This window comes from Calonectris borealis, chromosome 17 (assembly GCF_964195595.1).
Source record: "Calonectris borealis chromosome 17, bCalBor7.hap1.2, whole genome shotgun sequence".
NCBI lineage: Eukaryota > Metazoa > Chordata > Aves > Procellariiformes > Procellariidae > Calonectris > Calonectris borealis.
In genome coordinates, this window is record NC_134328.1 from 11,657,596 (window position 1) to 11,670,125 (window position 12,530).

At 44.3% G+C, this 12,530-nt stretch overlaps 1 protein-coding gene across 1 annotated transcript in view; it reads right to left on the reverse strand.

Annotated features, from left to right (window-relative positions):
* The window catches only part of BMP7 (bone morphogenetic protein 7), a 47,839-nt gene extending 41,758 nt beyond the window's left edge, over window positions 1-6,081 (reverse strand). Inside the window, exon 1 of the mRNA XM_075166582.1 lies at window positions 5,565-6,081. Coding sequence (XP_075022683.1) covers window positions 5,565-6,081 — 517 coding nt within the window. The remainder of the gene's footprint in view (window positions 1-5,564) is intronic.
* Window positions 6,082-12,530: the final 6,449 nt, after the last annotated feature.

The window sequence follows — 12,530 nt, forward strand, 5'->3', positions numbered from 1 at the left end:
TAGAGGCATAAAACTAAATGTGTTATCATTTTAACCACAAATTAACAGTTTCCATATAAATATTAGCATTTCCTCACTTGGTTCAAGGATAGAAGCCATAACGGCACTAACAGTATATTTGATTTAAACTAATTAAAAACAGAGGCTCTTGCAATTTAATATATTGATTTTAACAGTGGGACTTAAATCTTTTATAATAAGTGTACACAGCTGCACCACTCACCCACCGCCACTTTTAAACCTAATCCCTGCATTCCTCCTGACAATAACATGACAGGATCCACACATCCCAGTATTAGCCTTAACCCCGGTGACACTGCCAGAATGTATTAAACTAAAACATCGCAGTGTCCTATTTAAAAGGAGCCTGTCAACAGCTCTGACTAGGCTTTAATAGTTATAATCTTTTCTTTTAATTAATGTTTCCAACCACTTGTGTAACCTCCTCTCACACATCCCTCCCCCCCTACCCAAAAATGTGTTTCAAGCTTATTTACAGACGAAAACGTATCGCCTGGTTTCACGCTGCCTGCCCAGAGGCCATTAAACCCCCTTTGCACAGGGAGCGACGGGGGGATGCACACACACCACACAAGCAAAACCGCCGGCAAGCAGAGCCCGGGTGGGAGCCGGTCCTGTACGCTTCACTTGTGCCTAACTCCTGTTACAAGCATCACGAGATCTGGCCATCAAGGCTTGTCTCCTTCAAAGCACTTTACAAGCCGTCGTGTTTTGGCTTTTAAACCACGGTTCCCGGAAGGGGCTTCACCTCCCCAGGACAGCCTGTGTGGGAAGGGAGGAAAGACCCAGCTTCTGGGGTAAATCTGCCGCAGAAGCGTGCGAGCGGATGGGGACAATTTCCATGTCCTTTTTCCTTGCAGGAGGACATCTGTCCTCGGCTGCTCCGTTCTCTGCTACCACCGCACCCGTATGGCGGAGGTAAATAGTTCCTGTTCTGTTCTGCCATTTTGCACCTGAAAATTAGAAAATGAATTAATTTCTCTCTAGAATGGGTCTGTACATTCGAAGCATACCTGCCGGTTACCTGCTGCACGGTCAGTGTACGTCACACCTTCAGTTTGCTGCAAGCTCTCCACCTTAGCTGATCTTATACCACCAAGTGTTGCATATATCCATACTGTCCAAAACAATTACAGGATGTACCTGTTCAGGCTCGAGAGCTTATAACAGCGCTAGGTGGAGGGGGGAAAAAAAAAGCCGAGGGCTTGGCCTAATGTATGGACAAACCATGTGATCATGACCAGGCATCCAGGGCTAACATTTAATCTGCTTTGTTTCAAGTGGGAAATATGTGAAGATCAAATAAGTTCAAATCCAGGTCAAAAATCCTTGAAAATCTTTGATTTATATAAGCAGGAAAATGAGGTTTAAAAGAAGTGATTATGAAAGGGTTACTAAAAACACAGCTGTACGCGTACTCTTATATCTGAGGCTCTCCAAAGAAAAACTGTGTGACATCTATATTAACCTTTGGCTGTACACCAATGAAGGCCTGTAGTGAGCTGGAATGCAAGGCAGCCCCTTCCAAATTTTAACACAAGCCAGGTTACAGCTGCAAATGCCTGCAGCCCGTGCTCACTTTATAAAGTATTCCCCGAAGGAAATTTTTTAACTGTTATAGAATCTTTTTCTAATACCCTACAGTGTTAAAGCCTGTTATTAAAGGGCAAAGAGATGGTTCTCTATGCCAAACACTTGTCAACAAAAAGGATAGCCAGATGGTATGAAATAAAAGGAAACTTGGGGGCTCTTCAGCTTCTTGATTTACATTAACAAAAGCCACTTTCATGTGCTCCTTCCAAGAATGACTAATTCCCCCCCCCCTTATTTTTTGCCAGGATTAAACAATGTTGTTCATTTTATAATCAACCACGAGACAAATTAACAAATTGCATATCACTTGTGCCGACTCTTTTAAAAAAATATTCTAAGCAAATCTGTTTACCAAGGCAAGATTACCCACATAAGGACAACTCAATTATTTTTAGAAGAGAGGGTCTAAGTAATCTAGAGGATGTTTACTCCTTACTTGCTGTTTATAAACTTGAAATTAAACTTGTGCAAAAAACGCTTTGCGTTTTTTCAGTTCCTAAAATGGATCAGTTTGTAAACTGTACTTGGATAGGATCTGAAACGAAATTTCAAATACTGAAATTATAGCAATAAATTGTATAAAATTAGCCAGTAATTAACTGGCTAACTTAGACCACTGTGGCTAAATTCTCTTTTAATTTACATGTAACTTCATTCTTGACACAAATCCATTCCCCATCCATCTTAGCACAGGTGTAAGCTAAGAGAAAATGTAGCCTGTGAATTAACTGGTTATAAATCTAAATCTAATTAATTGTCAAGATTTTACAGTAACATTACGTGCTTAGTACAAAGCTCCCTGCAACATAACCCTGAAATGGAGCACCTGTATTCTGGTTCCTCCCTACCAATACCCTGTATAAATTCTCTGGAATAAATATACACAGTATCTCCATAGAAATCAATGTGTGGGGGTTTTGTTGTTGGTTTTTTTACTATGTAGCCCAGTAAACCTTGCAATGTAAATCTTTATTGGTTTTTTTTCTACATTTTTTCCTCTAAAGTTGTACAACTAGATAGATGAAGAATAAGAATAAAGCAAAAAAGTATACTTGTAGATTATCATTTGGAAGCCTGGAATAGCTTGTTTCATTTATTGAAATTTAAAAGTATTATTTCTTTACTCACTTTTACTTCCTCCATTCTAAGATGAGACTTTATTATGCTGTGACACTTTCTCATTGTGATAACTCTAGTATAGTAATAAAAGCCTACCTGTGAAATGCAATGCTCACAGAGTATCTCTTACAAAACCAGGACACAGTTTACTACAGCCTGCATTTAGCAATTCAGCTCTGCTCTAAAAGGCATCATTGTCGAAAGTCTCAAAAAAAAAATCAGTTCTACAATAGATCTTCTAATTTTCCCTGAATGTCATAGAAAACTGTACATATCAAAGCAGGTGTTGTATTTGACTATATATGGGAGTGAGTGGCTGGTCTAATTCATCAAAACGTCCATAAACAAGCCTGTCTTTGTCCTATAAAGATGAAAGACCGATGACTATAATGGGATGAAAGGTGTGCACAGTGATGAAGAAAGCTATTACAGATCTATGTCCTTTTTAAACTCGTCCTGGCATGCACTGTTGACAAGGGAACAAAACAGTACAGATAAACCGCCGAAATGCGCCTTGCTGGTAATAATTCCACCTGTCCTTCTTAAAACTGTTGGACTCTGCCTGCGCTCTTACTACTCGCTGACCATGCTGACAGCAATTAAATAAAATGACAATTAAGTATTTTGCATAAAGAACACTTTAGATTTCTAAGTAGACTACAAAACCCAGCAGGTCGAAGTGAACGAATATATCCACTGTAGGCATCACGTCGCATTGGGACGTCGATTATTGATTACGTACAGTTTATACAGGTATAACCTGCTCTATAAAAAGTTCTCACGTAGAAACAGACCTACCCAAAATGGAATTTTTATTTCATAGTTTATGGATCGATTCCACTCCTTTTTATTCAAAATAATAATGGATCTGAACATTAATTCCTTTCATGTAAAACTTCCACGGGCTGCAAAGATGACTCTTCCTTACATAGGAAGGATAGGACGGGAGCGCTGCAGTTTCACTGATGAAAGGTATGCAGTAAATAACTACACCCGAGGAGCAGAGCTGCTTCCCCAGAGCGAAACTCCCTTCCATTAGGTACTTATATGTTTCATAAAGGTTCCCTCCTCTCCACCAAAATGGAAACAGAAGTGTGAATTCACTATCATTATTTCAACAGCCTTTGTATTCTGTTCGGGACTCTCCCTGCACTCTGGTTGTACATGGCGTAGGACCCAAGAACCACAGAGAACAATGTTAGCAAGATCACTCTTATCTCTAAAGTCAAATATTTGACCGCCATTGGTACTTTTGGCTGCTCAAATATTTGATTTGAAATGTATCATTGCTGATCGGCTTAAGTGTCTAGCAGCGATTAGACAAACACTGTAATTCCAAATGGAAAGCACCAGCGCTCTCAAAGAGCGCAGCCCCCAGGCCAGATGTAATTCAGAGCTTCCCACTGTGAAGCTTATGGTAGTCAATAAGGAGGTGCAGCTCATGCAAACCAGAGATCTCCCACAGCGTCTCGCGTCTCCCTATCGTGCAAGAATTGTGCCGGGATGGCTACCGTGTCTAATAATTATTAATGCATGCCACAGAGCCTTTACAGCTACTGATGTTTTTCAATTCAAGTGCTGGGATTAGAGAGGTGGTGATTTAGGTGGTGATTTAATCTTTGTTGCCTCTGAAGTTCCAGACAGTGGAAGTGTCCAGAACAGTGACATCTGTAAAGGTGTTAATGGATTTATTGGCAATGGGGGTGTCTGTAACCCCTAGCGGGTTACATGCCAGGGGTGGGCTCCTCTTGCTCTTTACGTGTCCCTTTGTTTGGAACAAAGTTTGAGTTGATCTTGTTTTGGAAATACTATTCAGATTCTGTCTTGAACTTGCAGGCACCCAATCTGTACGTGTGGTGGTTTCAGAGCTGCACATGATGAGGTCTAAAAATGGATAGAGTGAACCAGGTCTATAATTATACATTTAAAATAGAATGCTCAGCCCGACAATGTTTTACTCAAATCCGGCCAAGTCAGTCCACACGGGTGTGCAATCTACAGCAAGCAAATAGAAATCAGATTGGGCCACAGCATCCAATTAGAGAGGCCTAGCGAGCCGCATACAAAGCATGCCAACTTTCGTATCATTTGCATAAACCCATCCACATGTGCTTGTGAAAAGAGGCGAGTTAGCTGCATAAACTGGGGTCAACAGAAAAAGCTGCAGGAGTAAATAAGGATTTACTGTGGAATCCCTCTCAAGCCATTAGGAAAACATGTGCGAGCAGCTCGGCCCCTTCGGCCGAGGGAGCGTGGCGCTGGGGTGCCGCAGGGAACTATCCGTCTAGGCAGCCCTGGTGGCTCTGCATCCTGCAGGAGCGCCAGCCCGGCGCTGGGAGCCGTACCGGGACCCGTGGTCCTGCCTGGGTTTCATGTCTTCCTTGGCTGTGCGGGATGCGGAACAGACCTGCTAATTGTCCCGTTCAACTCCTACCTGCAAATCCAATTTCTGAGGTGCAGCAAGTAACTATCAAAGGGAGAAGATGACGACGAACTTAGTGTGTCGGTGTGCGGGGTGGAGCGTGGCGAGAGCTTGTGGCTGTCCAAATGCTGTGATGGAAAGTCAGAGCCCTCTCCGCGTTGCTGCCATTTAATTACCGCCTTGCAAAGCAGCCGCTTTTCCAAGGGCCGCTACCTGCCCTTCCTCGCCCAAGTGGGCTGCCACCCACCTCACCCGCTGCGGAAACAGCTCCCTACCGGGGCCACCTGCGCCACCAGCCCCTGCCCTCCCGTTGGTGGCCAGGGCCCTGCTCCAGCCTGCCCCCGGCACGGCTCCCCCGCCCGGTCACCCCGGATCCGGCCCCGGGGCCTCGCCGAGGGCAGGCACTCACCCAAGTTGACGAAGCTCATGACCATGTCAGCCTCGGTGAGGAAGTTGCTGTCCTGCAGGCTGGCCAGGGGCGGCCCCTGGGTGCTGAAGATGGGCTTGTAGGGGTAGGAGAAGCCCTCGCCCTCCTCCGCGGCGGCCCCCGCCGCCCCCTCCTCCACGGACATGGCATTGTAGAGGTCCAGCATGAACATGGGGGCCGAGTTGTGCTTGCCGTGGAGGTGGGGCCGCGGGCGGTGCGGCAGGCCGAGGATGGAGAGGATCTCCCGCTGCATCTCGCGGCGCTCGGGGCCGCGCAGCCGCCGGTGGATGAAGCTGGAGTGCACCTCGTTGTCCACCGTGAAGTCGGCGAGGACGCAGCGCAGCCAGAGGGCGGGGGCGGCGGCGCCCAGCACCAGCAGCCAGGAGGCGGGCTGCCCGCGCCCCGCCGCCGGCATCGCGGCGCGGCGGCGGCGGCGGCTGCGGAGGGGCGGCGCGGGGGGCGCGGGGCTGCCCCGCCGCGGGACGCGCCCCACCAGCATGCGCGGCGCGGAGCGGCGCGGAGGGACGGCGCGGCCCCGCGCTCACTGCGGCGGCCGGCAGCCCCCGCGGAGGCGCCGCAGCCCGCTCATGGCCCGCCGGCGGCGGCGGGGGCTGCCTAGCGGCCCCGGCCCATGGACGGAGCGGCGGCGGCGGCGGCGGCCCGAGGCGCTTCCCCCGGCGGCGGCGGCAGCGGGAGCGGCGCGCTCTGCCCGCGTCCCGCACGCCGCGGCGGAGCCGTGTGTGCAGTGCTGCTCGGCGGAGAGGCAGCGGGAGGTTGTCTCTGGTGGGAGGAGCAGGCTGGAAAACCCAAGCGCTCTCGCTCGCCCGCTCCAAACCGCTTGGGAGAGAAAATCCGTGTAACTGCCTAGAGGAGGAACATCTGATCAGGTTGCTTTTCAGGATGTTTGCGGAGGCTGCTGGCTTGGGGGAGAGGGTGAGCCGGTCCCAAGTGCTTCAATTAACGTGCACGTAATTAAGGAGAAGACACCCCAGGAGGGAGGGTGGTTTATGTATAAGGAAGGGGCCCAACTCCCAGAGAGTTCATAGATGCAAGTATATCGTCTGTCTGCACAAACACGCATACACAGGCATGCTTTTTTCTTCCTTTCCACCCTTTTTTTTTAAAAGAAGTACAAATGGGGAGAGACTGTCCAGGACAAAACCAACAGCACTGAATTATTTAAAATGTGATGATTATATATTCACGCACGTAGGCATGTATGTCTGTGCGCATAGAGCCCCAGGTCACTTTTTCCAACTGGCAGCAGGGAGGGTTAATGGAGAAGCATTAGAAATCCGAGGGGGGAGTTATCATGTGAGAGTTGTAAAACCAGCAACATTTACTTGGATTGGAACCATCAACCTGCGCACACGGGTGGTTTATGCCATTACATTATCCTGCTCTCTCGCCTTCCCCTTTCCTTCTGCTCTCTGGTACACGCCTTTGTGGAATACTCTCTTGAGATGGATTGTCAACTTTTTAAAGCAGTGACTTTTTTTTTTTAACTCGGTGGGTGTAACATCTACAGCAATGGAGCCCCAGTCCGGATTATTCCAGGTAGATGTCTACTGCAACAGCAAATAATAATAATAATAATAATAATCTCAGATAACAAATGTAGACTACTGCTTCCCAAATCTTACTTGGAAAGCAAGGGGGAGGCAGGATGGAAGGGTTTATCTGGGTCACTGAATCCAGCCCGAGGTAATTTCAGAAACCACATATATCCACACTAAGTTTATGCTGACATTAAGATTCGTACCTTAGGCAAAGGAGGCAGAAGAGGGGCAGAGGATAAAGGAGGTCAGTGTTGTTTTTTGATAGATTGTTCATCTGATATTTTCAGACCAGCAATATCCAGTAGTATCCAGCACCAGATCCTGCATCTGTTCTGGAAACTAATATTCAGCACTTCTTTTAGCTCTTTATGTTTAAAATCCTTGGGTGAATGGCAGGTAACTAGTAAAAAAAGTTGCATGGGAAACATGTTGAGTGATTTAGTGTGTTTATATGCAGGCATGTGCACCTCTTAATAACAGGGAAACTGAGGCATTACATCAAAATGACTCACGGAGCTATTGAAATAGTGGTGGAACCAGCATTAAACTCCTAGCTCAATCCTAACACATGTTTAGGAACTGCTCAAACTCTGGGAGGATCGGGGGGGGACACAGAGGCCGTGAAGCCACATCCACCTTAAGTAACATCAGAGCACTTGCTAAACTCACTGGTGCTAATGGGGGTGCTCAAACGCCACCCCTGTAGCTGACTTCCCATTGCTCCCCACTAATGAAAACACCAATACCTAAGCAGTTGCATTTTTGGATGCCCAGTTAAGATCAAACTCTCTAGCATCTTTTGTACTTCCTGAGGAGCAGCACTAACCTGCTCTTAACCCGGCAGGTATTTGCCTAAATTTCTCTCTTGCCAAGGGCGTGGTTTCTAGATCAGTTTAAGCTGATCTAAAGCCAGGCTCCTCCTGAGAAAGATGGTTTTTTCTCATCCCACCCCAGCCTGGACCTTCAGCTGTGCAACCCCACCCCTCTCCAACGCCAGTACTAACACATCCACACACAGGTCAGGAAGCTGATTCTGTTTTTAAAAGTAATCTTTTTTTAACCATTTATGTGTTTGTTTTTGCTGAATTAATTTTCTGCTGGATCAGCTCCTTGTTCTGACTGACTACATATTGTGCTGGAACTAGGGAGGCCACAGGAATCAGCTGGGGGCAAGGAGAGGGTGTCTGGGCTGGCTGCCTTAGGTTGGCTTAAACCGGTGGTGGAAGGGCAGACAGATGATTCAGTATCCCTCCGCTCTCCCTTTCAGCTGCAGATAACTTGATTTCCCTCTCTTTTATGTTCCTTGTAGGCAGTTTGTTTTTCCTGAGTTTTGAGTGTTGGCCTTTCATCAAGAAGCAGCGGGGCAAGGAGACTTGCCTTTGTCGTGGACAATGAGATTAAAAAATCTAAGGATGGAACAGTGGACTGGAGAGCAGGTCTCTCTGCTGCTTGAATTACTTACACCTGAATTGCCTGTAGCTCACATTTAAAACCTGTCTAAATTTCAGGTCAGTGTCGTGCTTTGGAATGGCAGCACTCTTTGAGAGAAAGAAAAGAAAAAGATAGTTTGGGAGGTTTGGATCCTGGCTCGTTAACACCTTAGGTAACTACTGTTGAAGCTGTGTGTGTCATTGAAGAAACAGCAGAGGAAGAAAAGTAAACCTTGAAACCTCTTGATCTGACAAATTTCTTGAAAAAGTGATGTTTGAATCTGTTTCCTTCTTGTTTTGTCTGTTCAAGTGGTCTGGATTTTGCCACGTTTAGATACATCCTAATTTAATGCACAATATGTTCTTTAAAGAGGGGGCAATGCTGCAACGGTATCCTATGCTTTCATGGGAATAGTTGTGAGAGTTTAATCTTTTATAGCAGTATTGTCTATAATCCTATTGCACCAGATACAGCATTAAATAAATGCATGATAGTTTGCAATGGTGGTACTGCTTGCATGTATTCTTCAAACAGCATAACAAAAACACTAGGACTGTGCGATGAGAAAGGGAATCTGTTAAAGAATAATTTTTCTGAACGTGAGGTCCTCAGCTCTTGACTTCAGCTTGCTTTGGGACGTAACAAAGAGCAGCATTTATTCTGCTGCATACAATAAAGGCTGATGCAGCTCAAACTGCAATGGTTCAGTCCTCAGATCCGAGCTTGAATATCAAATATCTTTCAAACAGAAAAGGTACAAACTGGATTGCCTTTCTCATGGACGTCTTTCTCTTCCCTCCTTTCTTGCCTGCTGTCTAAACCCCATCCTGCTTCCTGCAGGATCAGTTCCACACAGGTTGCTGAAATATTGGCACCCTCGTGTCATTGTCTTTGTCCTCCTCCTTCCTGGATCAATTAAGAAACCAGTTTTTCCTCTTACTCTTCTCTGCTGCTCTTGTCTGTCCTCTTCTTCTTGAGAGGGAAAACTAAATGCTTATGATGAAGTAATCCCTGTTTGTTGGCACTTGCTGCTTCAGATAATTTCTATAAAAACAAACTCCCAATGTTTCTGAGGTTCTGCGCAAACCACGTGACCAATTGAGTAACTTTTTGATCTCTTTGAGCTTTGCCTGTACGCTCTTATCTGATTTTTGTACCAACTACTGCCATTGTTTTTGTTTGTGTGGAAGTCAGTATAGTTGGAAGCATGTATTTAGGAGATGAAGGGTCTGATTTTAAAACATGAAATGGACAAAAATGTGCAGGTTTGTGCTTGATAAATTTGTATGTGCTGCTGTCATCATCGTGTACCCACATTAGGGCAGAATTTGGCCGTTTGCATTCAGTTTTAGCAAATGGGCAGTAAAAAGTGTGGGTTCTGCTCACAAACTCATTTCATGACTTTTTAAAAATCAGACACAAAGCATTTTTTCCTCTTTTCTGCTGAATCAGTTTCAAGCTCCTTGCCTTCCTACTTTGATGTCCTCTTTTTAACTTTAACCATGTTTCTTTTCCATTCTGTTTTGCATCTTCTCTCATTTGTCTTGAACAAAGTGCAAGTCCTAAATTATAGCAAACTTTTTTCTTCTTCCAAATATTCCCACTAAAATAGCATGTGTTTGGGGAATTTTGAACTGTTCCTCTGGGTCCTGTGCATGCAAAACACTTACATAACAAAAATAATAGCATTATTATTTGTACAAGAATGCATAATTAGCTTGCATATTTAATTACGCTATATTGGATCATTCTTATCAAAAGTTTCTATTCATCTCTTCAGCGTTATTACTGAGAACAAATTCAGCAACATGAAAGTAATCGCATTATGGGTAAGCCATTATATTAGCTCTAATCCAGGAATTTGAACAGATCTGGGTTGAACTGTGCGGGGTTGGACTGTACTGATTATGTTATAAAAATTAAGTATTTATTCTCATTCCTACTGATCAGAGGAGAGTCAGAAATGAAATCTGTGTTTTGGGGTATGAAAGGGCATTATTACTTCTGGAGATGCTAGTGATAACTAAAATAGAAAATTATCTCTGGATTTATGAAATGGGACTATAGTGCTGAATCTAATGTTCATCAACTGAGTAAGGAGGACAAAGTTCAGTCCTTCACAGTTCAGCACTTCAAAGGACTTCACTTGATAAAACTGGATCTTCGAGGGGATTCTTTTGTTATTATTTACTCCAGAGAACATCAGAAATGAGTTCATATCATTGAAACATTTGTAGTATTACATTTATCATACATCTATATACAGCTTCAATATAGGTCTATGTTATATTTTTTATATACGTTTGTATGTCGTTGCTTGTATATTGGTATGAGCCTGTGTATGTGTGCATTCACCAGTATATTTCAATAATGTCTTTAAACTTTATATAAGTAATATATTTCTGTAGCACAGATACATATGTATGAATATTGTTTAACATAGGACCACTTTTAGGTCCATATATGCTAAAGCAGCCCAAACAAAACGGAATTTAATTTTGTACTATTAAATTATTCTGTGGACACTTGATTCGCTTGAAGCCTTTGGCATAAACCCAGGCATTTCCTTCATTGGTAACATTGTAATCTGAACACCTGAAATCTTAGGCTTATATTTGTGAAAAACTATGCTGAGAACGCACTCATATGTCACTGTTAGGAGCGGACTTAAACCGTGCTGCAGCACCTTGGAAGTGTGCCTCTGGAAGTCTGCTTAGTTGTAACGTTTTCGTATAATAAATGGTGATCTTTGCTTCTACAGTCCATCATCAGACATTCAGGATTCTTCTTATTAACATATATTTATGTCTTCTAGAGTATTTTTTAGTTTTCTGCTGTTTGTATTCACTGAAGGTAGAGCTGTTTGATATTTTTACAACGGGCTATGTACAAAAAGCATATAAAACCTATTCATTGTTTTCAAAGGGAACAACAATAACTGGTTCTGACCTGTAAAATGCAATGGGACAAATTTGGATGGCTTTACTTTTTCTCTCCAGGCAGGTGCAGAGTAATACCTCAAAAGAACCATTATTTTGTGCCTTTATTCCAATGTGTACATAAATGCTTGCATAACCCTTGCACAGCTGCTGTACAAACTACTCATGCCACAAGTATTAGTAATCCTAACAGGGGAGGTTGCATGGAAAATTGGGGTGTGTATGCTAAACCATATGTACCATGCCCCTGAATCATAAAACTTCTGTTGCTGGAGCAGAGAGATCTTTGGAGACTGTGGGTTTTACAGGTCTGTAGGAAGCAGGATTATGTACAACAGCTGCACCCCAGAGTTTCTCTTCTGTTGAGGCTTATCTTGGGCATTTAAATAAGCAGGAAACAGAATTTGGTCCAACATTATCTCAATATGGTCTCAGCTTCTACTTTTATTTATATTTCATTTCCATAGGAACAATTATTTTAACAGTTTATTTTGAATACATATTAGAGCCACTCAAATTGGAAGTTCTGAGCTGCCAATTTTGAGCTGCATGGGGCTGCAGAGATACAATGTGCATTTTTTGTCTCTGGTTCCGCCTCTAAAATAACTTTCTTTATATCTGCGATGATTTATAGCAGTGTTTCTGAACTGGTCTGAAACAAGATGGAAGTTGGAAATTCATTTGATTCTCTAAAGCCCTGCCCACAAAAATCCCTTCCCAAGTTGCGCAGCGTAGCACGGTTTGGCCCCGATTCTCCATGGTTTGAGGAACGTTCCAGCTCCCGGTCTGACCGAGGGAGGAGGTTTGCCACATTACAAGTGGCTGCATGAAGCAATCTCCCAGAGCTTTAGCAGCAGAAAATCATTAATGAGAAGTTTATGCAGGAGGATTTTAAAATAACATGAAGGGACTGTTTCCTCTGCTGGTGTAAATTGGCATAGCACCATGTAGCAGAGGGAGGTACGCTGATTTACAGCAACCGAGGAAGTAACCTGGGGCTCTTCCCTGGCTGGGTGCGG